We start from the raw sequence: 26,143 nt of genomic DNA, 5'->3' as shown, positions 1-26,143 counted from the left end.
CTGGTGCCAACTCGGACTAAAGCCGGCAGAAAACGCATGGTTGGGCTTTAACTCGGACCAGCGCCAACAATTACCAATGACACAGGGTACACACTACATAAGCATGAGCCAAATATTTTCAAAGCATATATGAATGTGTTGGTTTGAGGACACATGCGATGCAGTTATGGAGGCATACAGTTTGGTCTGCATCTTGCAGTACAAAAGCACACCTCAGTTCTTGTAATAAACAGACAAAAACCTGTACAGATAATGTTGGCTGACGGGTATATATCTAAAGCACACCGATGTGTTAATGAATAGCTTTGATTCGCTTTTCATTGATTTTAACTATGTGCCGTGTCTGCCCAGTTTTGACTCTCTTACATGTTTGAGCATGTAAACACTAGGGCTTGACACCCTAGAGATATATATATCTCATGCACATGGAAGTAGTTGCTAGTAATTACACCAATTATGGACTTATGTTTGTTTGGTCTTAATATATCAGAAAGTGATCAGGCTGACATATCTTACATTAATTTTAATTACCAGAAGTGAAGAATCACTGCCTTAATCTCATTTTGCATACAAACATTTCTTCAGTGGGTGGCTCAGGTTTCTGCACCTAATTGAAGTCATGCAAACATGTGGAAATAACATAAGCATTTGGATAATAATAATCCTAACAATTAAAAAGTACAAAATTGGACTTCATGTTTCCCCTCAAACAAATGCATTTATTTCATCACTTGAGCATGTACCTTCAAACACGGAAATGAATTATTATTGCTTCTTTGTCTAATTTATCTATAGGAACAAAAATGGACCTTTCAAACTATTAACCATAGACATTTGACATCTTTGGCCAAGGAAATTTAAAATGTGACAGTTATACGTAATACACGCATTTTTGAATATTTAAAGCAACAGGCTTTCACAAAAGTTATTTGAAATTAACCATTCTAAAAAGACAGGGCGTAAAGCACGGACACAAGAAAGAAGTCAGGGCACCACAAATGCCGACTAACAACTGAAGAGACGCACAGTGGCAGAAAAGAAAGAAGGCAGGAAAACTTATCTGCGCATGCCCATGCAATAGGTGAACATATCAATCCGGCATGCGTGGGGGCATGCGCAGATAAGTTTTCGTGCCTTCTTTCGTTTTCCACCGTTGTGCATCTCTTCAGTTGTTAGTCGGCGTTTGTGGTGTCCTGACTTCTTTCTTGTGTCCGTGTTTGCAGGCCCTGTCTTTTTAGAATGAATACTTACCAACTAGCTCAGCTCTCTGTAATTGAAATTACCACTGCACTCCACAGAGACATGACATGGCTTGTGTAAAGAAAGTGAATTTTATTTTGCAACATGTACAGAACAATGATCAACCACCACCATTCATAAAAGGCATGGATGGAGATACCAAATATAAATAAAAGATTACCATAAAACAGGCACGCCTTGAATGAGATAAGTGACAAATTGAGGATTATGTAAATAAAGGCAGCAATGTCGACTCGCTTCTGTAAAACAATGACCACGACTAGACAGAGAGCGAACTGCTCACATACCGCATAAAAACACAAACAGTAAAAAATTTTGACAATTTTCTCTATGAATTCATTCTCTTGACTACACACAACCATTACAAAATAATAGAAAAGAGATTTTAACTACAAACATAAGAAATTAAAACACATAGGTTCAGGCAAGCATATTTTCAGCATCGTCTTTTTAAAGGAGTAGTGGCACAGCATTTTCGACTCGTAATTTTTCTAGCGTGCATTGAATTCCATGCTCTCCAAACTCTGGAAAAAATGTTGGGAAGGATAGCAGCGGCCTAGAAAATTTTATAAAATACTTTTTTCTATGAACCCACTTAGGTTTCAGAAACCAGCAAATTTAATAGCTCTTGCTCCACTTCAGCAATTAATGCAGCTGCAACACGCAACCAAAGCAAGAAGAAAAACACTGAGCACTTCTATTTTTTTCACGAGTGACATCAAAATGCCTAGCTTCATCGCTACATAACATGAAAAATTTTACTTCGTGTATGTTAAGTGCCAATAACACCAGGGGTCTGGCATTTTGAGACTAGCTTTATTATCAAATGAATGTGTCCCCCATTTCACAAACTTCGTACTTGCACAATTTTTTTTTTTGCCAGATGCACGGGATACTGTTTTCACAACTTCGAAAATTCGTGTCACTACTCCTTTGTAATACTGGCTGCACTGCCTTCACATATATCACACATAGAACGAAGAAAAAGCAATATTTAGGGAGAAAAGGTTTCTAAACAAAAAGTTTAGGAGAAGTTGCCAGGAGCTTGACAGTCTAAAATCATGATTGCCACCCCTCCACCCCCCTGGCAGGTCAGGTATCACAGGTTACTGTTTTTTTGCCTTGAAAGTCAACAGCATAAAAAAAATTGGTTCAACATTTTTAGGACGATTTCCTCACCAAAATCCTCTTTACAAAAGACTTGGCGGAGAAAATTTAGCTCTGTGGGTGTGTTTCAAATATTTGCAACGTGGAGTAACAGTATAAAAACAAAAACGTTAGTCACACAAACAAAAGTCGAATGCATAAATATTCTATCATGTAATGAGCAAAAAATTCACCGAGAACAGTTTTTTCTCACAGCCTCTCTTTGAGTGTCCAGTAGTGTATGAGACGCCTATAATATACCTCAGCAACCAAACTTCTTTTAAGAAGCCACAAAAAATAGATTGAGGTTAAAGAGAAAGTATTAATAACAAACGGCCTAAACTTTGCAAAAAGAAAAAAAAAAGAGTGACAGAAGATCACTCACAATAGACCTTCCACTGCAACAACCAGCTTGTAAGCAAGATAACTTGCCCAATATATCATTCTGAGCAATCAAGTAGAGTAGATGTTAGGAAAAAAACTTTCCTACTATACAAGCATCCTCTTTTTCCTGCCCCTATAATAGGTGGGTTGTAACTATTCCTGTCGAAAAATATCCACGAGCTCCCCATCCAACAACCCCACATGAACACACAAAAACCGGCATGTTTCCATATGTCATACGAGACTTGCCCTATGTTACATATGCATGGGAATGTATAGGATTTCATACGAGATTCCTACATTCCCATGCACGTGTGAATATGCATACGGGAATGTAGGAACCTCATACATTCAACTGGTATGAGATTCCTAAGTGCTAATAAATGGGGATCATATGGAACTTGCTCCACACAATGTACAGAAACATTTGGGTTTTCGTATGGGAACTCCACGTGGTCACATGGAATTATTGGATGTGGCACATACATACTGCTTTCTTTTTTTCGATAGGGACGCTGTGAAAATGAACACACACATACAGACCTTAACATTTCAGAACCGAACCTGACAAAAATAAAAAAAGTAAAGCTCACCGGGATGTGAAAAGCTGAAATTGGATTTAAATAGCATGTGTGCTTCACAACCACGTATACATATGTGCAAGGGGATCCTATAAGGTCAACTTACTACAGTGAACTACTTTCAAACATCACTCGTAAAACAATCTTTTAGCACTAGTGATGATCAACACTGTATAGAGATACAAACTTTCTTTGTGTAATGTCATTAATGCTAAAGCATTCGAAAATGTGTCACATGCTAGTGCTGACTCAGCTACCTGATGCACAGAGTTTCCTGTAAAAATTACTAGAGAGAACTCTGGTCTGTGGGAGTTGTTAGAAAGTGCATGACGGATAATAACACGAACTTGCCCAGGCTTCATCCTTTCGGCATCGATTTGCTCTGTATGTAGCCTTGAAAATAAATCATACCGAACAAAATGTTGTATCCCAAATGCAACCATTTGCAGTCATTAACGCGTATGCAACGAAACTTGTGTTCACACGCTTAAAATAACATATGACTGCCTAAAAACTTGGAAAGATAATGCATAATATAGATTTTGCACGCACCATAAGATGCCATTTTTATGGTATAGTAACAAAGTAACAGCACCATAGTTCTCTCAGGTAATTTTTGTCAGGAACTCTCCAATCTGACCTGCAGCTAGGTTCAGGTCCAGAGGACAATTATTCTCGTCCATACTCACGGCAGCAGCTACATCGTCTAGGTGCAGTGGAAAGGATTACACACCATTTATATTCACACGACACCCAAAAAGATTGCACAACATTGAGAAGAATGAATGACGTTTCTGCCCTAAAATGATTGGCTGCCTTTGGCACGCATGCTTTGGATGGTTATAGTGCATAAAAATCGGTGAAAGACTCAGCAGGCAAGTAACATCGTCTGCCAGCTCACGTTGCATTAAACGTAAAACTTTTAAATATTCAAGCTTTTGATTCATTACATTACAGTGATGACGTTCGAGCTAACACTGGGAGGGAACAACATGATAGTCTATGTTTTTTTTTTCTTGAAGGGGTTCAACAGGCAGGTTTGTTTGGACATGTACATCAGAGAACTTGTTAACATGTTCCCCCAGCTTGTATTATCTCATCACTTATATATGCTTGTAAAGGAGTTCATAAAGCTCATAAAGGAAAGTAGACGTTCCGTTTTCCTTCCCATGCTTGACAAGCAGGCTGACTCAAGTATGTGCAACACAGAACTTGTCGATGCACACATGAATCACACTGTCCCCCTGTTCATAGCAGGGAACAGCAAGAATACTGCGGCTGAATCGCTCCGTGCAACACACATTTTCTTTTTTTTGTCCTTTTTGAAGTGTCACAAATGAGCTTCTTCTTTGTTCTCAAAAGGTCATTCCAGCAATGTACTTTCACTTCTGGGCAAACACACCCAGCAACATGGAACAGTGCCTTGCGGAAATGAAGCGCAAAACTGGACAATACAATGCTTCGAGTGTCCAATACAGCCGACACACCCAACGACAATGAGATGTTAAAACACTGCCGGCAATAAACCAGGCCACCAAGAACGTTCTCACAGGCTGTCAGCATCTGCTGGCAAAACCATTCGGCGTGCACTCAAAATGAGCTTCCACTGCGGTGCCCTTAGCTCACTATGTTACACAGCAAGGAAAGAGGTGAAGACATTCAGATATCTCACGGTATTGCTGAAAACTTATATACAATAAGTGCAATTACTAAAAAACACAAAGTAAAATAAAATGAATAGGGAGTGAACAGTGCTTGATGAATGGTACGTGAGTAAAAAGGGCCACACTCACTTTATGCCTGCTATGACAGTGGTCTCGTGCTATAGTAATTGTTCACGCTTCGGCAACGCTACAAATGGTAGCGTGATGCGAAGGAATCAAAACAAATGTGAAATTATCGGGGACATGGTACGCAGTGAACCCGATAGCTGCCGTGCTACGAGCTTAGGAAACAGCCCCTGGCAGCTAGCGAGCGAACCTTGAGCTACCAGTTTGGTGCATACCTACTCGGCAGAGACAAGTTGCGTGACAATGATGATGTGAGTGAAAACAAATGGCCACAACTCCAAGAATATATCGAAGCTAAGTGCATCAGAGGCAAAAGGAATCATCAATTATCTATTAGCTGCAGCATCATTTCCCACCGAACACAGAGCCGAAACAATAAATGTTTGTACAGCATAAAAGTCACCGGGAATGCCTAGAACACAATGTCAGGCTTTGATAAATGAAGGCGTGGAGAAACAAAAAAACACTTCCCCGAACTCTGGTTTTCAAATTGCGAGATCCCCGTCTCACCGTGTCTGAAATCATTCGTGAGCACGTCAAGTAGACAAACATGCAGTGCCTCAAGCCATAAGCATGAAAGAACAGACAACCCGCGCAGTCTGAGATCACAGCACAGTGAACCGGATTATCACTCACTAACACATAAAAATCTTGGTTAATAAAAAGAATACACACAAACACATAAGGTATACGCATACATTACATTAATGCTGGTGTAATGTGCATCTTCTTCTTTGTATTGATGAGACGGACTGTTACCCACAAACTTGCCAAACAGTTCGTTTCAGGCTGCCATAGAAATTCGTGCAAAGAGACCAACTTGCGAGCTCTGCAAGAGCAGAGAAATAAAACTACAGGTCAAAGAGGCATTCACTTTTTCAAGCGCTCTCATCCTCCCAGTCGCCGTATTTGTAGGTAGAGAATGACAAATTACATCGCTGTGATTTGACAGGTTGACCATACTCAGTTAAAAGAAACTGCAAAAGTACTCTGCCTCAAAACTACCCAAGCAGCTGCACATGCAAGAGCTTAAAAGGCATGGGAAGTCTATATTGTGGCCCTCATCATTTAATAGTCATTCCATATAGTCATTAATACAAACGAGTAATTGCAAAAAAAGTGCCACACAACCAGCTCCCTCTATGGTAAATGAAAACGGTGTCACAAGAGATAACATGAGGAACATAGTGTGACATTTACTTGACAATAAAGAATGTCCTAAGAACTTGCCGCTGGATCAACTGGCATTTTCTGGTTGTACGGTGAGGCCAACTATTAGGGAGAACACAAAAATGTTTCACTCAGATATCGACGGCCTCTCTAGCCTTGGGTAGCTGGCAGAAATAGCCTTGATGCTACTGATTGACAGGTTTAACAAAACACAGCACCATCTGCCTGCCACAAGCCGTTAGCTGCAACAGCTTCCAGACTTGTCATAGAAGAAAATTTCTTCATGACTTATGCCTGTGCGTGTCGACTCTAACAGTTGTCCACACTGTTGTAAGGCATACTAGAAGGTCAATTGTGGCTGCCCGTCTGTGCCAATGTTCATTATGTAACCAGGACACACCACCAGGTCCAGTGAAAAGTTTCTGAAGACATAAGTGTGTTGTGTGCCTCCAGAGTGCACGTCGTAACATCACTCACAAATTCAAAACGTAGTTTGCATATGCCTACGCTACTTTGCAAACTAAGGCAAAGGTTCTTTAAGAACCTCCAGACCACGCTTGGTTATGAGAAGAAAAAAAAAAATAAACCTTACCATAACACAGCATGGCAAAAAAATAGGAGATGCACAAGGCCGAATGCATACGGAAGCATGCATCCCATTTACCCTTCGGTTTCCTTAATTAAGTGAACCAAAGTAACACTCAAAACATAGTCGACTTTCTTTCATCAAATTATTGCCCATTCTATAACCTTTGGCATCACAGCGATTCAAAACATGTATCGCTTCCTTTTACTTGCAAGATGAATCGTAGAAATATGCATTGGTTAAGTGGTAAATTAACTCATGGTGGCACATGAAGTAATTAATATGATACAAATGTTGTACGGGCCCCTTTGGTCACGACTGAGGTAAAATTTCCTCACCACGAATGGCTGCCTCCTGCATCTCAAGCAACTAAGCCAATCGTGATAAAGAAACTCAATTGCGATCAGGCTCAATCACGATCAACAGTGCTCCGTGCGACACCCGCATAAGAATTCTTACAACTGAGTTCTCACCGGTATGGAGTGCTAATGCCCATGACTAACTTTTTTTTTACTTCCTGTGTATCACTTTCACTCTGCTTCAGTTTCGAAGAGTTCAGTTTTGAAGAACACATCTCTCAACTTTCTAATCTGGACAGCTAATAAAGACATTTTGTGACGTTCATGCATCAGTAAATCACGTCGCGTAACTAAAAATTCATGATTAAACGGTCACGAATAATAAAAGAAGTGTAAGACAAGCTCCTGAGTGATCCTCACAGCCAGTTATGTATGTAAGGTATGCATGTATTAGTGGGTATAACATTGCACAAAGGGACACAACACAAGAAGAAATGATGAAACACACAAGGTGCAAACATTATGCCCACTAATGGCATACCAACAGGCCCAAAGAGCCATCTTATGTGTGTGTGAATGTATATACACACTGCTTCAGGCAACTAGCACTATTTAAAGAAAAAAAATGCTAAACTAAAAAAAAAGCGATGAATGCAAGCAGGTAAGTGAAAAAATATATGTTGTGTGCAAGCTGCCAACATGAATAATGTGACTTAAAATTGATGGTGAAACAGATGGCTGTAAATGTTCATGCAATTGATTCAACGAAGAGCTTTTGAATGTTTACAGAAAATATGTGCTTTGCCAACTTTAAAGAATATTTGCAAAACTCCAAACTGTGTCAAATTAAAATGTCTCACCAACGACACCACACGGTTTTTTGTGAAGTTACGTATAAAATGACAAACTTTTTTTTTTTTGCAACAAAGCAAGAACTGCGGCTGCTTTTCCATGTCTTGCCCATATTAAACTTCATCGAAAGCTCGCTGGACGTCAGCATAGACTACCGTAAGCTCAAGCGAGTGACCAATAAAAATCACAAAGCAATATATACTTTGCATCCACATGCAGCACTTGAGCATGAATGTGTCCGCACGCTCCAATGGCAAGGTACATCGGTCGCCGTATTGCTGACCACGTGTATCACTCGTCTGTTATGCTTTAACCATAATCTAACTAATGTGATCCATCTCAAGAGGTACATTTTAATGAACAGGAGCAAATTAAAAGCAAACAAATACTTTAACAGCATGCTGGATGACACAGCTGATATGCTGGATAATGAGATAGGAACAGTCAAGGGCGTGTTTGAGATGTTATTTCATATCAGTGACCATGATAAAAGAAAGGCCTAAAGGAACGTTGCAGAGGAATGTTGGGTTAAGGGGAAACGTGGGTCTTGAAAAAAAATTTTTTTATAAGTTGGGTTAACTGAATGAAATTTAATACACTTATTCAGTTTTTTCTGCAGATTCCAAATCTTCAAGTAGATTTTTATTATCTGCATTAGTACAAACGTTATGCAATTTCTGAGAGCATATTTCTTACGATACTTTTTGGCAACTTTGCTTTGTCAAAGACAAAACAAAATATGTGGCAAGACTGCCAGAGAGCGTGTCTAGCCGATGATGCTAATTTGATTGTTTTCATCGAACTTCAAATGCAAAATAAACGGATGCAAATATGAGTGAAAAATTTTTGCTTCATACACTTCATGATTATCGAGAAGTATCATTTTGGTAAACAGCGTTATAAGAAAATAAATAGCATCATTGGCTAGAACAGCTTTCTGGCAGTCTTGCCGCATACCTTGCTTTTGTATTTGATGAAAAGAAGTTGCCAAAAATCCCCGTAAGAATTGTGCTAGAAAACGTTATAGAACTAGCACATATTTTGTTCCAATGCAGCTATTAAAAATCTACTCAGAGATTTGGAATCTGCAGAAAAAACTGAATAAGTGTATTAAATTTCGTTCCGTTCACCCAACTATTAAAAATACACTTTTCAAGACCCACGTCTCCCCTTAAGCTGGGTCAGCTGAATATCAGGAATACTGATTGTGAACAAAATGTGAGTAATGTCATCAATATTGTGAGTTGAAAATTGATAAGCCGAAAGGATGCGAAGGAATAAAAGCGGTCATACCATCTTGGAGTTACCACACCATCTTCCTGTAATGTCGACGACTTTGACAGTGCATTCTCCAGAGTATATACATGTAGTAAGCTCTGTCATTAGAGGAAGGTTGTGTCGCATTCTAAGTGAACCAAAGATACAACTCACTAAGTTTTGAGAACTTTCTTTTTTTGCACGATAACTGTGCAATTATGTGAAGATGTCCTGAAATTCACGAAGCCGCAGTGATGTACCAGCTTTTTAGTGTGGTCATGAAACTCGACAGAAGCAAGTCTAGTCTTCCATTTTTTTTTCTACCAGTAATAAACTCCTTCCCACGAAACAAATTAAAACAATGCTCTATAATAATAATATACAGGTTTAAACTACATCATAGCTGCCCTTTAGAATCCCTTAAGTACAGGAATGGCTCAGAATTTATGCAATGTGCAACACATGTGACTCGGGTGCCGGCAAAATTTTAAAATGCGAGCAGCAAATAAATTACAACTTTGGCATGTTAGACAGTACTCCTGCTCTTATGATGGCATTGAACAACAAAGCCGGCCAAAAGGATGACTGGATAAAACATGGTGCAATTAATTAACACTTAATTAAAAAAAGAAAATGACACTTCAGCTAGTGCAATGACTATACTCTGAGCATGAATTAATAACCTTAAAAGGTTAGGAAACTGTAGCAGCGTGTAACTGAATCTGCTACAATGCATGTGGGATGAAATGGAAGTATTCTCATCCAGCCGTTTGCAGCACAAAGCTTCAAACGGGCCATGTCTAATATCGTTTGCAGCAACATATTTTCTGCAATCTCTTACGCCACCGCACAAGTAAATAGTAAGGCAACATATCTTTAAATGCTATACAAATCAAACTTAAGAGATACCTTTTAGTCCTATACACAAGTTAATGATAATTCTCAACCACCAATCTGCAATGCAAGAAACGTAGTCAGCGCAAGGAACGTAAGGAATCTGAGAACTATAACTTTGGTTCATAACGTGAACAGCCTTGCAATACAGGTCAGTTCGTGCACGATAACTTAAGCTGTAATATACACGTGATGTTAAAGTGTGCTTGGATGGAGAGCAGCAATCACCGGGAGGGATGAAATGGACAGTATAGTGAACAATTGGGATTGCACCGGGCACCGTCGCTGCATCCGTTTAGAGCTCAGCAGTGTGCCAGCTGACAACGGCGCTGCTGAGAACGTTGGTGGCCGATCGGAGGGCGTTCACGACATAGGAGAGGCACTCGCGCACGCGGTTCCAGCTTGGGGAGTGGTTGTCCTGACGGGCGTTGGAGATGGCCGCCGTCAGGTGCGGGAACAGCACGCTGCGGTAACCGCTGTCCACGTCCGGCCCATAGATGACATGCCTGCCATCCCCAAACCCAAACCAGGGTCAGACAACATCCTCATGACGTGATTTCTACAATGTGATTCTGCGCGCAGTGCGAACTCCTAGTGAACTTACAGGCACCAAAGGATGACGATGACACAAACGAAGGTTGAGCTAGCAGCTATGTGCAAGCAACAGGTGCATTTCTTAGTGATATACAGCGAACTTGAAATGTATCAGTTCTTTAAAGCAAGGGTCGGCAACCTTTTGAGGGTGAAAACCAATTTGCAATTTGCATGAAGCCAGCACAGCGGGGACCGGACATCAAATCGAAGGGGGGGGGAGAGGGGGGAGGCCTTGCAGGCAAAGAGAAAAAAATTTGACGAACTGACAATAATGTACACAGCTACCTAAGTTCTGGCAAAATTTTGGCTAAATTCCGGCTAAGTGTGAAGATGGGGCATAATGGCAAATGGAGGCGATCTTTCTTTGTTCCTGTCTAACCCCATTTGAGGTCAAAAATGCCATGACGGCCTTCAGATACGAAGTGACAAGGGGAGGGGGAAAATTCTGACGTTGTGCCGGAGGCCGCATAGTAATGTCTCGCGGGCCGCAAATTGCCGATCCCTGCTTTAAAGGAACCCTCACCAGGCCCCATAGCAAGTTTTGTTTAGACACCAGAACTTATAAGGTGCCATCTAGATAACATTTTACTAAAATAATCTTTCAAGTGCAGAGAAGAAACTGTACTGCCCTGCAGTGGCGTAGCCAGAAATTTTTTTAGGGGAATTTTTTAACCAACCTTTCAGTATGTTCGTGCATGTATTTGTATGTGTATGGTGTATGTATACATGCAAAATTTAAACATTTGGGGGGGGGGGGGAGGGTTTGAAACCCCAATCCCCTTCTCCCCAGGCTAAGCTGATGCTGCCCTGTTACCGTGTCACCCCAAGAAGAGGGCCATCGTCAACAGAGACTGAGAACCCCCCCCCCCTTCGCTTCAGCTAGTGTCTGCAAGTGGAGTACTTTCCCTGACTTCTCTCATTTGCCGGAGCAGGGGCAGTGTGTTATGTTCCTTCATGAACCCTGCCTCCTTCTTAATTTCTTTCTTTTTATTTTTCCATTTTTCTTAGAGGGGCGTCTTCAGAGGTGGCACTGTGTGCTCCACATTGGACTATGGTCAGTGACGTCACAAGGAGTGCCTGTTGCATCCGGGCATTCGTGCAGGCGACTTTCACACCCCTCTCAAAGTGCAGCTCCCTCAAAAGAAAGGCTGCAATAATTAAATGTATGTTTAATATTTGGACCGTTTTCACACCACACAACTGTTTCATACTTTGCAGACACGACTTCCACCAAACAATCTATGTGCTCTGCTGGTTTGTTTGAGAGATTCCTAAACCAAGGTGCCTTAAGCACATTTAAGATGAAGCACCAGAGGAGATTGTTCCGAGCGAATGCTCCAGCAAGACAACAGCCAATGACACATGCTGCCTCTTTCACTAGTGTTTGCAGCATGTATTCAAATACATACTAGCATGATGATCTGCATACTCACAAAACATTTGTTGACCCTGCACCATGACCAATGTTATCCCGTAAACTATCGTGAACAAAAGTGTCCCCACCATTAACAGGGGGGCAAACTGTGTTATGAAATGCATAACAGAGTACCTTCATAACGTAAATGTCTTTAACAATACTGTCCACTGAACTTTGGTGTGGCACAAACGGAGACAAGTACTGGCTCTGTGTTGCCATGTAGAACAGCACTAGTATGAAATTTCAGTGTCACCGATGCATTTTTAAAGGTGGAATTTCCCACATAGTGAAACGATGACCTACACTTTCAATAAGTTATTCCAGTCAGCTGAAAAATCATCTAATCAGTTTTTGCCTGACTTGGACAACAACTTAGAGTGTGTGTTCACCTGTAGTGCGGGTGATGTGGATACGCCGCGGGCAAAAGGAACGCCCTCTCCAGCTGCATCAGCCGATCATTGTACTCTTGAAGAGCCAGTAGCAAGCTGTACACAGAAACAAAGGCAGCATTACAACATAATGTCCCTGAGACAGGTCAACGGCTGTAAAAGTGCATTGTGCAATTTTACGTACAACACACTTTAGTTAAACACCGTGACAGACGAAATGTGTAGAGATGGTAAGAAAATATGCCCAACTTTACTACCCGATGCACCAAATGGCTGTGAATATACTCACTGTACATCTACAGCTATTCATCATTTAATTTATGAAATTTACACACATGCAGAGCACACAATGGCGAATCTCATCAAAAATGAAGTACAGGCAGCACTAACACTACTACATCCAATGCAATAAGCAACTATACAGGCGTAATTTCCTTGCGCTGCATACAGTCTCATACAGCTTAGTAAGCATGGAGGCTTTCAACTATTCTGGGAATTACGGATGCACTCTGAGTGCACAGTTATACAAAGTTGGACTACTCAAAAATATATTGATTAAAATGAGCACCAAAATGACAGTTCGTCCACTTTGCTTTCGATACCTTTTGAAACCGCTTAGTCGTTCAAAGCAGTAAATTAACGACTTCGGTTAACTAAGCCTTTCCTTGCTTCACTTTCAAGAGAAACACGGCCTTTTCAAGGAGGCAATAATAGTTGAAAATGTGGCCAGGTTTGATGTTACAGCTTCTGCATATATTTGCAGATTGGTTGGTTAGTTGAAAAATTTTATTGGTATATATTTGCAGGTGCCCATATACAACGATTAAACTGACACCAATTGCCGTAAATGAGACTGATTTGCATGTGAATTTGTTTCAGCATGACTGGGTCTGTGTGTATAACTCCATTCTTGTAACGAGGCACTTGTTTTATACGTTGAGGTTTGGCTGTAAGCCTACTTCTGTTATTTAATTTATTCAAATAGTTCGAATTTAAAGTTGTGATATAATTGGAATACAAGTCTAAATTAACTGCACCTGTAATATTAACGAATAATATTACATGCAATGGAGCACTGCTCACACCTATGCCCTACAGAAGCAAATTAGGAAGTGGTAGAACAACCTCATCTTACATTTCTTTACTATGTTTTAGTAAAGAATGGACCCAGAATGGACCAAGAAAGGGATTTCAATTTAACTATTCAGTAGTGCATAAAAAGTTCCTCACTTGTTCTTGTTCATCTCCTCGTAGTTGTCGTGGAAGTTCAGCGCTGCCTGCTCGAACTGGATCAAGGACTTGGAAAGTGGCTCTGAAGAAAATATTCATATTTGTGCGACGGATTGATTGTGTGCCCTTTACACTGAATATCTATTCTGAAACTAATGAACTACTACTAAGGCAAGAAAATGTACACTGTTATATAATGAAAGCTTTCAAACTGGTTTAAATAAACCAATGTTTCAACTGATAAGAATATAACAAGATCCAGTGACGGGGTTTCACTTCTCAAGCCAAAACAGAGGCTTTTTTCAGTAATTTTTTCACTGCAGAAAGTGTGTAATTTATTATAACGTTTTAAACGTGCACGTCGCTACAGATTGCAGCACACAGTGCATGTCGAGTTTTCAGCCGCACCCCCTTTTTTTTGGGAAATGGTATTGTTTTGAAACATCACTCGTGAGACTTGTGAGTTTGTACCACAAGAGAAAACGTGAGTGGCCAGATATCTGGTGGCACCTGGTGGCACCGAGATAAACTCAACAATAAGCACTTGTGTAGTGTGTTTCTTCCTTGCTGTCCGTGTCTGTAGTTTTGCGCTTCCTACGAAGAAAAATAACAGAGAGTGTGGTTTCCATCATCTATGGCATGGTGGTAGACATTAACAGAAAGTGTTGCTTGGGCGAGACCGCTCAACAATGAATATATGAGGACACAAAGCATGGCTTAGGAGGAGAGTCAACGTTATTGGCCCATAGACTTCCCGATACAAGGTTTTTTGCTTAAATCATGATGTGAATGATTTTGTTTAGTTGCAGGCTAATTGCTTATATAAGTGCAAAAAACCATATCAGGGATCTATAGGTCAAAGGGCTTGAACAGTTTTGCATTCTGTCCCCAATGAAAAGCGAGGCTGCTAATGCTGCAACCTAGCAGTCACATTTCACACAAGATCACTAAGCCCAGCTTAGTGGTCAACAAATGAGTTTTAACAAGCACGATCATTCTCGGTACATTTCACCAAGATAATGCTAACTGCCACAGTTTCGAAACAGTGTGAGAGCCCATGCTAGCATTTGTTGCCTTTCATTGAGTCCTCACATTTCAATGAACTGGGTGAGAACAGTTTCGTGTTTCTGGGATAGCAGCCAGCTCCACTACTGACCGAGGTCGATGTTGTGATCCTTGAGCAGTGAGCTGTAGGTCTTCTCAAAGACAACGTAGTCGAGGCGTATCTGCTCGGCGTAGTCAGCCGCGTGCATGGGCAGCTGAAGCGAGTCCACCAGTTTCAGCAGGAGCACGCCAACCACCCGCACCAGGCTGGCCAGAGAGCGCAGGCCCGGATCGGTCTGGTTCACGACCATTTCGTACGTGTCGTACGCCGTGTGGTAAGGTGGGTAGTCCGATGCCTGTTTGTCACCCCACAAGAGTTAGAACAGTCTACAGATAGTTTCCAATTACTGTAAAAAATTGTTCGACAAAATGACATTTTGCTCCTCATGCGGCTTTTTCTTTTAAGTAGTATTTGTCTCCTCTTGACACACTGTCTTTTATTCCCGTGAGAACTGGAATTTCAGGTAATTATTTTTATCATACTCAAACAGGCTTCGATGACTTCAAGGAGATCACTATGGATAGAGCGAAAGAAAAACATGAACTAATAGAGCTTTAAAATTCAAACTCTGCAAGGATTACTACAAGAACATGAAGTTCCAAGTATGCATCTAAATCTTTGGCCCAGTGAACCCACTGGACCACTTATGTTCCCTCCCTTCAACCGAGTGCAAGTCTATGAAGAACACAAAACAAGGCGAAAGGAAATAATGATGACTAACAATGACTATGGTGTGACACAGAAACTAAAGACTGTTATCCACGTTGTCTGTATAACTACATAGCCACCCCCTCAGCAGTTTCCACTTAAGTGCTTCTTCTGCTGTAACGGTGAGTACATATTACTCACCGGATCTTTTCCCACAAACTGCAGGTGTGCAGAAGCCACTCCGAGGCTCAGCAGGAAGGAAGCGAAATCCGAGCCTGATGCAGGGGGCATTATGCTGAGAGAGACAAGAAAGAGCATTCATTATAACAAAATATATGAGAAATAAACGCAAAAAATATTGTTAAACCTTTCAACCAGCATTACCCAGCCTAAAGAAGCATTTGCTCCGTACTTGTCCGCCATTGTCGACAGGCCTCCAAAGCTGAATTTCTGTTACAGCGTACAGAGATAGCTCACTGCTCTCTCGTAGGTATATATGAAACATATCTCATGAACATTCATGCTGTGACCCGTCATTGAAGTTTGCCGTAGCTAAGGACTGGTGCTTTAGGTTTTCCAGTAAACGTAGAAAACTACCTAATGGTTACAATTTTTAGGACTGCAACATTAAACAGCGTGACACAGAAAAGAAAAAGACGACAAACATGCATGTGAGACAAGAGGGCGCATCTTTATCCGCCTTTGTTGTGCTGAACTTCTCGCTTAGCTTGTGCGGTGTGGCTCAATTCTCAAGTTGTGCAGGGAACGATCTAGATCTTGGACAGGGTGGATGCCACACACACCATTTCACTGGTCACTTTGCCTTTTACGTTGGTGCTCTAGATTTTTCCTAACACATTAACAAACCCGTTTTTGTTGGTCTAAATCTGAGACGGCAGTAAAGAACAAATGACAGAGAAGACACTCTTTGAATAAAGGTACATTGTGCTCACAGAGGTGGTGCATGCGAGTTGTTGGGCACACGGGGCTTGCGCATCCGCCACATGTCGTATACGCTCATCTCGGTGTGTGCGCCTTCGTGGCAGGGCACCAGCTCTGCGGCTTCCTTCAGCGCTTGACGCAACAGAGGGCTGGCCAGTGCGTACAGAGAGCTGTTTCCTGCGCGTGTCGAGAAAAACAGGAACCAAAAAAACGTGCTGGGCCTGCACTTGGCTTAATTCTCATACTGTGTCAACAAAATGAAAGGCAAATGTTAACCCTTTGTGCGACAGCGGGACACACATGTCCCTCTTTTTCTGCTGCAGAAAAACTCTTACCCCACATCAGCTGTCACAAGTGGATGTCACAACGCTAAGTGGCTGCTATCTCACCTAACTCTATGTAAGCTCGAGAACAATTGTTTTACCGCAGTTTCAGAAGGTGGCAGTAGTGCCATAATGTCTGAAATTTGTTCCATTAGTTACAGAAGTTTTCTAGAGAAGCGATTTCAGCTCCCAGTCATCATGTGTTTATGTAGCTTTGTGCAGTAACTTGACTGATAAATGCATAGAAACACAGTCCTCTGCGAAATTTTCACGCTCTTCGCTAAGCCGAATTGGAGATAACAGTGCATGGGAATAATTATCTTGATATCATATACCTCTCGAAAAGTGGGCAGATATTCAGGGACACCATCAGTACTCGACCATTTTGACAGCGGAAGAAGGGACAACAAACTGCCAAAAAATGGTTGGTGTGTGTGGTGAAGCAAACTTTACAAGAACGGACCACAGCCCAATAAAGGCTTGTAAGGCGAATGTGCCAGTGCTGTTCCACTGCTGGAAATGAGGTGCGCACAATGCTTCTCTGCAACAGATCAGAAGTGCTCCTCTGCACCACATGTTACGGCCGTTTCATCCCAATTACTCGGCGATGTGTTTGCATGATTGTACCTTCATGAGTCAGTGGGACATATGTGTCCCATATTTTTCCAGCAAAGTACTGGCTTGTTTTTGATAAAATTTGTTTTATGCTATTTTTTTCAGTTTATATGTATATACCACAGCTGGTTTTTATAACATCGTGTCAAAAGTATAGGCGAACCTACAAAGGGATAAAAGGCCCCTAATCCCCTCTGAGTTCAAAGACGAAAGAGTGTTTTTTTTCTTGCCTTCACTAGCCTTCCTACAGGCACTATTTCCTCCTCGTCAGTGATTTATTCATAAAACACATGAACAATGTCAGCACCTAGCGTTGAGCCTATCAGGAATTACGCTTTTCGGCAACACGCTGTTATCTCCGCTTGTGCAGTTGTAAACGCACAGGACGAAGTGAAATCAGTTGATTGCGCACAACAGTCATATGAGGCACAGAATAGGCATGCGACTGCACGGCAAAGCCAGAAGGACACATTCACACCTGAAATCCCTGTATGTGCACAGACTGCTGGCGCCCCGAATTGTGCCGAAAAGACACACCAGGAGAGAATAACATGCTCGTTCTTTGTATTTCCAGAAGTTATTTAGGGGCGCTTTAAAGGGCACAAGACAATGCATCAGCTAAAAAGAACACACACTTTGGCTTGGTAAAATTATACGGTTATGAAGACAATGTATCAGCTAAAAAGAACAGACACCTTGGCTTGGTAGAATTATACGGTTATGGACAATTGTAATATACAAGCAAGTTCAGTGCAACTAAAACACATTATTTTGTTTTTGTTTTCACCAATACACTTAGTGTGGAGTTTGAAAAATCTTTGGAACCGCATAATTACCAATGCAAGATTGTGCTCTCAAGTTATTGTTTGAGGAAGCTGTTTCACTTCGTAACTTCTTGTTTGCATTTCATTTGTCCATGACTGTACTTCAGCAGCGCAAGCAACATGGCAAAAAACAAACCCCTACATATTCCAGGACAACATTTCAAGTCATGTCAGTGTCGCATTGATTTTAAAAGACACCATGGTTTCTCCAAATACTAGCTGCAACTGTCGTGTGATAGGAGGCTATTGTATGAGACTTTTAGGAGATGGGTGCACTACCAAGCTTCTCTGCTTGACAAAGCATTATTGTTGCTAGGTAAGGGGTTGTAAAGGGGTATTCATATGGGGGAGAAATTCTCAGGGGAGAAGCAGGGATTACAGATCATGTGACAACGTCGTCACGGATTAGCGAGTGGGCTGCGCCCCCTCGCTAATCCATGACGTTGTCGTCTTGTGATCCGCAATTTTTGTTTCTCCCCTGTGTTAATACCCCTTAAACAACAGATTAACCTTTTTTAGCTGCAAGTTTTCATCTTGTTTATTAGTTAACTTGTGTTGATATCACTATTTACTTATGGTACTGATATGACAAATCCGACAGGATTTTCCACACATAAAGCAGTTTGCCAGCTCACAGATCCGTGATATCTTTTTCTTTGTGCAGCGATGCTTCTTTCATTGATAAAGTGTAATCTAAATGTAGAAATTAAGTTTGGAAAAATCTCAACATGCAAGCTTACTCTCTAGGAAATCTGCACAAATGGCATCCTATGTGTGGATCCACATACCTGTACCCACATGAAACATGCCCTCAAAGGTGCAAGACTGAACTGACGCATCTATGAGACTGAAAGTCCTCACCAGAGACTGCTTGGTCGAGGTTGATGTACGCCACTGTACGATGATAGAGCTCCTGCTCGTGTGCCTGTGAGTAACGTGGTTTCAAAAAAAGAAATTCAGTTTTCTGCCCAGAATGTGCAGACACTCACGAAAATGGGCAATGAAGAGTGGTAATGCAGGGAATGACGAAATTACCTGCACCCACTCGTTGGAGCCCACCATGCCAAACTCTTCAGCATCCCAACTGGCAAACACAAGTGTTCGTCCAGGAGTCCAACCTGCAGCAAAAAAAGATCAACCGTATGCATCAACCAGTCTACCTTTTCGCAGCAATGCTGTGACGAATCATAGACAATGAGGAGTAACAGAGGACAACTGCGTGAGTACCAAATGGTAGCAGAGTGGTACACACTTTTGTGACCAACATTTCAACGACGATGTGTAAAATTCAAGCTTCCTCACTCTTGCTCTGCCATTGTTTCTTTGTTCTGATATTGCCTCATGAAAGTGTGACGATATCATGGGCTGAAATAGTCATTCTAAAAAGGCAGGGCATGCAAACACGAACACAAGAAAGAAGTCAGGACACCACAAACGCCGAAATAGCAACTGGCAAAGAAATTCAATGGCGCAAAACTGTTTACCTGGTGAACCATGAAATAAACTACACAAGGCACTCATAGCAACAATGCAGGCAGTAACCTGAGAGAAAGATGCTGCTCGAGTTCAACAACTGTTAACACACGAATCACTTATTTCCAGAGCAGTCAGTGGTGCTAGCATAGATCTGACAGTGCACTTCAGAATTTTAAATGCATGCACGACCCCGTTAGGTGAGATGAATCTTACTGCCAAAGTGGTACCTACTACATGCGCCTTGAGAGGGAGAGAGGTAATAATGACATTCGGGGTTTTACGCGCCAAACCCACGATACTGCTACGTGTATTCACACTACATGCATCATTCATGTAACAATATGATTATGAGGTATGCCATAGTGGATGGCTATGGAAATTTCGACCATTCGGTGTTCTTTAATGTGCACTGGCATTGCACACTACATGGGCCTCTAGCATTTCGCCTCCATCGAAATGGGACCGTCGTGGCCGGGATTGAACCCGCAACCTTCGGGTCAGCAGCTGAGCGCCATAAACACTGTATCACTGAGGCTGACAAAGAGAAATAAACAGTGATGAGTTGATGAAAGCAATGAATGTCAAGAAGTAAAACGATGCGTGCATGATGACATCATGACAGCTGTGCACAATTGTGAAGCCAGTTAAGAAAGTAGGCACTGACCGTTCTTTCTAAGGCTCCCAAACAGTCGCACAAGTTCCATGAGGGCGGCCATCCCTGTGCCAGGGTCACCCGCACCTTTGGTCCATGAATCGTGGTGGCAGCCCACAATAATGTATCTGCCTGCATGATAGCATTACATACGCATGCCAATGTTTTGATGGAATCAAGGTAGAGATAATGGCATTTCCTGGCCACTAGGGGCACTTTGTGTGAATCCATTAGATATTTCAAGTGGCCTAACGAAAGAAAAATGACATCAACTTGATGCCTGCTATTTGAGAAACTCAAGTTCAACGCTGACAAGTTGAAAAGAATGCCTCAATACATCCCATACTTTACCCACACGAGGTGCACACTCAAGAGAATTTCACTTTTTAACCTATATAGTACTCCTAAGAAATTATTGCCTTATGACTTTTCTACATGTATGCGCTTTCAAAATGTTACTACTGTTTCCTTAAACCTACCAATCTTACCCATGTGTCTGCAATATCATGCTTCACAACATTTTCACCTTTTATGTGCCTATATGTACATTCTTTGACCAATAAAATTCAGCTAGTAGCCAGTGCCTGTGTTGGTACTCCTTTTCGTTAATGAAACTACTTTCTTTCTGCATTTTTGTGCACTTCACTGAATTCATGTAACAAACAAACATAGCATTACGGGAGAAGAAAGACATATAGTAGTTTTAACACGCAGCCTTAGCAACATTTTCTCGAACAAGAGTAGCGTGCAAGCCACAAAAAGAAATACTAAAAGGACAAGGACAGTGGACAAATAAAGGTAAGCACAATCTACAAGACAACTGACCAAGAGTACATCGCGATCAAGGAGGTCAAACAAAAAATCTGGAGTGGAAGCTCTCGGAATGCCTTCCCAGCAAAGGTGAAGCCAGCGTTTGCTCACCCTTTATCTCAGAAACATGCTCTTTTCAGGCGGTGCCCACTTAAACATCAAGTGGTTTTACTCTGTCAGTGTAAATGCTAGGTTAATTATGAAATAAAAGATCATTGCTCCCGACAAAAGTAACACATCGAGATGAATATTGATGACCAGAGCTCCAATAAAATTTGCCAAAGCTCAAAACTTGTAGGGCATTGCAGGAAAATGCTCCCATTTTCTTTGGTCGAACACTAATGTTGTATTGTGCCTCTACTAAGATGGCGGCTGCCATCTTTTGGGGGGGTGGTGCTTCACTCTTCAGGCATAATTTCCATTTCAGCAAATCTTTCTAAACCTCCTTGATCGTGATGAAGAGGAGAAAAACAAACCTGGCTCGAAGTTTCCCATCATGACACCAATGACGTTTTGGATGTTGGAGCGCTGTAAGATGTTGTGCACCGCCAACTCCACTTCACTGCACGTTCAAGAAAAAAAAAAAGCAAAATGCTGGAAGACACTTGGATTCTCAAGAGTGCAAGACAATATCCCCTACAGCGATGACATGTACAATTGTAACTGTCAGCTATTAAGGTGCGTCAGGAATTGCGTGTTACTTCAACCGGCTTGAAATGCAATGTTCGCATACACTCAAACCTCGTTATAACGAACACGGATATAACGAATTATCGGTTATAACGAAGTAAATGAAGAATAGTCTTGTCATAGCTACAGTGTTATAAATAAACGTTTATAACGAATTTTAGGATATAACGAAGTTATTTTCGTGGCAGATGCAACTTTGTTATAATGAGGTTTGAGTGTATGTACATGCTTCCCAAGTGGACAACTAGCTAACTTAATTTCGTTGTGCTGTGTATTACTGCAGAGGATCACTTAGCCAAAGACACTACAATGTTTGAAAAGTCACTCAATGTGCTGTGTTCCGGGACCACGCGAAAACTACCATTTTTGTTTGCTTGGAATGAATACAGATGATAGAAAGTTGCAGATGTATATCAAACCTGAGATTCGATTACTTTTAGACCAAAATATAACATGACTGACTTCAGAATAAATAGATAACTAGTGACACTCTAACTACAATTTGTGAAAGATGCACAGATGAACACATTACTACCTTCTATTTCTTACACTAGAATACAGATTGCCTAGGAATAAATTTGTGTTGATTTGACAGGTAACAGACAGTTTATCCTAATTTGCACCGGAAGGGGTTATGGTGATCATAAGAGTGCACACGAAGGGGGGGGGGGGGAGAGGGTATTAATACACATTACTGTGTATCCCATTCTGGCATTCCCTTAGGATATGTTCTAAAATAGCTCGTGCCTCACAATCTTTGCACTGATCGATCATGTATATATCTGGATACATACAGCATGTAGCAGCGCTGGATTCTTATAGGGCCTGGTTTGTAATTGTCACCATTGGACAGACTGCAACAATAGGGTTTAGGGTGAGGTGGTGGGTAAACGCACCTCTGCAGTTTATGTTTAGTTTTTTCACTGAATGTAGTCATTCTATCCTCCCACTCCCACACATCGGGAGACTCTCATGATATTAAGAAACATAAACACAATGCTTTTGTGTTTTGCTGTGTGGAAGATGCGCTTATTCAGGCACAAATTGCTCAGGCAATGATTAGCTTTCCACTGCCATCAGCCAAACGAGACTCACACGTTATCTCCAGTGCTGTAGCCAGGGCCCAAGTTGTACGTGATGTTCAACCTTCCCTGCCATTCGACCGGAGCCATGCTGCCAGACATGTTGCTGCAAGGCAAGGGGCAAAGGTACGTAAGACAGCAGTGAAAAAACAAAAACCGAGAAGCATTTGGCTATACTCGATTACAACCTAACATGTCAGCTTTGCCCACAGCCATTGCTGTCCCTCCGACGGACAGAATTTGCATAATTGCACCATTCAATAGCACTTACTCATTTTCGTGATTTCGGGCACTTCTCAGATGGTTGACTTTCCCATACAGACACATGTTTGTGTTGCTGCATAGAGTTTCTTACAATAATACCTAGAAGGGAATCTGGCAATAGTGTCTGTGCGGGCTCCTTGAGCAGCGCTTCAACCACCATGGGAATGATGGGAAGTACAGGCTTCGGATTTGCTTCGGATGGATTAGGTTCTTGAGATTCGCGATGCTTATTTGCCGAGCGTAAAACAAAGCGATATGAAGTTATTTACAACTAAAACTTGCTTCATTCTTTTGTACGTAAAACTTATTGCAAAAAGTTTGCGTGACTGTGAGATGGAACTGAAACCTGGACAAATTCAATCACCAGGGTATACATTGCTCTGCAATTGTGTTCCAGATTTGGCATCACAATAAAATGAATTATTTTCTTTACAACACTTAAAACAAGCGCGCTTGTCTTTCCCTCGAAAGTACGCATTTCTTATTTATGGAAATAACAGTACTGCATTGAGTGAGAAACACTTAACGTATCGTCTGCTGCGATGCCACGTGCGTCTGTCCAAGTGGTCCGCCTCCAACGCATCTCTCGTTCTGTTGTGAAGTCAAGTCAGAGAAGCGCGACGGTGCGTCTACTTAGCTTCGCCGTCGTTTTGCAGCCGATTTGAACGAGTTTTGGCAAGACGCGCTTATCAAAAGACGTGAACTTTATTCAATTTCCTGCACTGGCATGGGACGCTACATCTGTGCGCAGCGGTGAGTGCACGACGCTTTACTAAAACTGCCATATACAACTTGTAAAGATGCATTGAAACAGCAAATCAAGAGATCTAGTGGTCTTCAGCATCTTTGAACAACAAAGGCACTGCTTAAGTGCTTTGTAACGCACCACACTACCCACGCCTCGTCAAGAACGAAACTGAAACTCTAAAAAAAGATACGTAGACAGTTCGCTAGCTAACACAATCCATTTCGAAGCCTGTACTTCCTATCATTCCCATGGTGGTTGAACAATTGCAGCGCCAGTTTCCTCTCTAGGTTATTGTATGAAACTCTACGTGTTGCTGGCTTTAGGTCAGAAACTTGAACGTCAAATTTCGTCAGGGATCCTGACATCGCTGATCAGCCGAACGTTATGTTTTATGTAGTAACGACGAACCTTTAACTCTTCATATGCACAGTATTTACATTAGCTGAGAAAAAGTGCTTACTATTCGAACAGAAACCAGCTGGCACGACTGTCTTTCACAGGGGAAGGGGAGGCACTCCACAGTTCTGTGGGGGGAGCTTACATTTTTTCTTAGGTTGTAACCTAGTATAGAGGACCGTGAAAGTTTCAATTACTTGAGCAACTGGCGGGCATCGTTGTAGCTGACCGGCTGCACAGGAATTGAGGGAAGGTCTAGAGACTTGCGGTCACTCCTTGGGGGCATGTAGACATCATCTGAACAATGGAACGAAGTGTGCAAGAAAGTAAGATGAAGGCTGGTTTACCGACGCATAGATGTATGAATGCCCAGGTACCCAAAGTTGACTAATAACTTACTTAGGATGGCTTAATAAGAAAGCTCGTTATAGCTAAAACACTGCAATGACAGAGACATCTGTGGTGCAGCTTGTAATTTACGTCCTTTAAATTTATACCTTCAGTTACTGTATAGACATCTGCATGCATATTTCCAGTGTAGATAAATAACTTGTTTTATTTCATGAAGCTTTCTTAACCTTACATTAACTTTTCATTAAGGGTGTGAGAATATTCGAAATTTCGAATATTTTTCGAATAGTACTTGCTATTCGATTCGATTCGCACTGGAATTTTATTATTCGAACTTCCCAAAAACAAATACAGTCAACGTCCAACTGAAAGTGCCCCCTTCAAATTTTCAATATGCTTCACCTCATTACACTCTCGTATTGCGGCAAAGCTGCCTTTAAAGCTCCGTTACGGTCGAACATAGCGAAGCTACAGTCAACGTCCGATTAGAAGTGGTCCCTAGATTTTCAATATGCTTCACCTCATCATACCTCCGTTCTGCGGCAAAGCTGCCTTTCAAGCTCCGCTACGGTCGAACTTTGCCAAGAGACAGTCAACGTCCGATTGAAAATGACCCCTTCAGATTTTCAATATGCTTCACTTCATTACACTCTCGTATTGCGGCAAAGCTGCCTTTCAAGCTCCGTTACGGTCGAACTTAGCCAAGAGACTAAGTCCGATTAAAAGTGATCCCTAGATTTTTAATGTGCTTCACCTCATCACACCCCCGTATTGCGGCAAAGCTGCCTTACAAGCTCCGTTACAGTCGAACTTTGCCAAGACAGTCAACGTCCGATTGAAAGTGGTCCCTAGATTTTCAATATGCTTCTCCTCATCACACCCCGGTATTGCGGCAAAGCTGCCTTTCAAGGTCCGCTACGGTCGCAAATGTATTAACTCGAGAAAACGCTGGTTCCAACATGGAGATGAAAGATCTGGCAGAGTTGGGGGCTCAGTTAATGCTGTTTTGGGCCCGAAATTTGGGCAGGAAGTCTGAAAAATCGGACGCCGAAGCTTTTTAGCATCCAAAATTTCAGATGTTCTTATATATCGACGTCTGCGAGGCAGATTTAGAACTCCGGACTTGAAGGGAGCACACCCTTGTCCGTCACATCAGTTGGGCTTCCACAGAAATTGAAAGAGGAGAGGCTGAGGAAATGGCATCTTTGCCTATCACGTATAAAGTGTTGTCGGCAACACATTAGTTGCACCAAATCATGTACATAAATAGAATTCGGCCTCTACATTGCCTCATTCTTGATAAGACAACTATGAAACATTACCCCGCCAGTGCTTCATCAACCTAGCGAAAAGAAACACTTTCATGTT

The 26,143-nt window shown here is 41.7% G+C and overlaps 1 protein-coding gene across 3 annotated transcripts in view; it reads right to left on the bottom strand.

The window, feature by feature from the left end:
* Positions 1-1,312: 1,312 nt before the first annotated feature.
* Positions 1,313-26,143, bottom strand: part of LOC119389585 (aminopeptidase NAALADL1) — a 36,463-nt gene continuing 11,632 nt past the window's right edge. For all 3 annotated transcript variants that reach the window (XM_037656925.2, XM_037656924.2, XM_049414486.1), the window contains 12 exons: positions 24,622-24,721; positions 23,030-23,122; positions 21,721-21,806; positions 20,447-20,566; positions 19,342-19,424; positions 19,168-19,231; positions 16,556-16,721; positions 15,804-15,897; positions 15,006-15,249; positions 13,850-13,931; positions 12,620-12,715; positions 1,313-10,725 (listed from right to left, as the gene is read on the bottom strand). In XM_037656925.2, the coding sequence (XP_037512853.1) occupies positions 10,515-10,725; positions 12,620-12,715; positions 13,850-13,931; positions 15,006-15,249; positions 15,804-15,897; positions 16,556-16,721; positions 19,168-19,231; positions 19,342-19,424; positions 20,447-20,566; positions 21,721-21,806; positions 23,030-23,122; positions 24,622-24,721 (1,439 nt within the window). In that variant the 3' untranslated portion in view covers positions 1,313-10,514. The remainder of the gene's footprint in view (positions 10,726-12,619; positions 12,716-13,849; positions 13,932-15,005; positions 15,250-15,803; positions 15,898-16,555; positions 16,722-19,167; positions 19,232-19,341; positions 19,425-20,446; positions 20,567-21,720; positions 21,807-23,029; positions 23,123-24,621; positions 24,722-26,143) is intronic.

This window comes from Rhipicephalus sanguineus, chromosome 4, assembly GCF_013339695.2.
Source record: "Rhipicephalus sanguineus isolate Rsan-2018 chromosome 4, BIME_Rsan_1.4, whole genome shotgun sequence".
Classification (NCBI taxonomy): Eukaryota; Metazoa; Arthropoda; class Arachnida; order Ixodida; family Ixodidae; genus Rhipicephalus; species Rhipicephalus sanguineus.
This window is presented reverse-complemented; position numbering and strand designations above follow the sequence as displayed.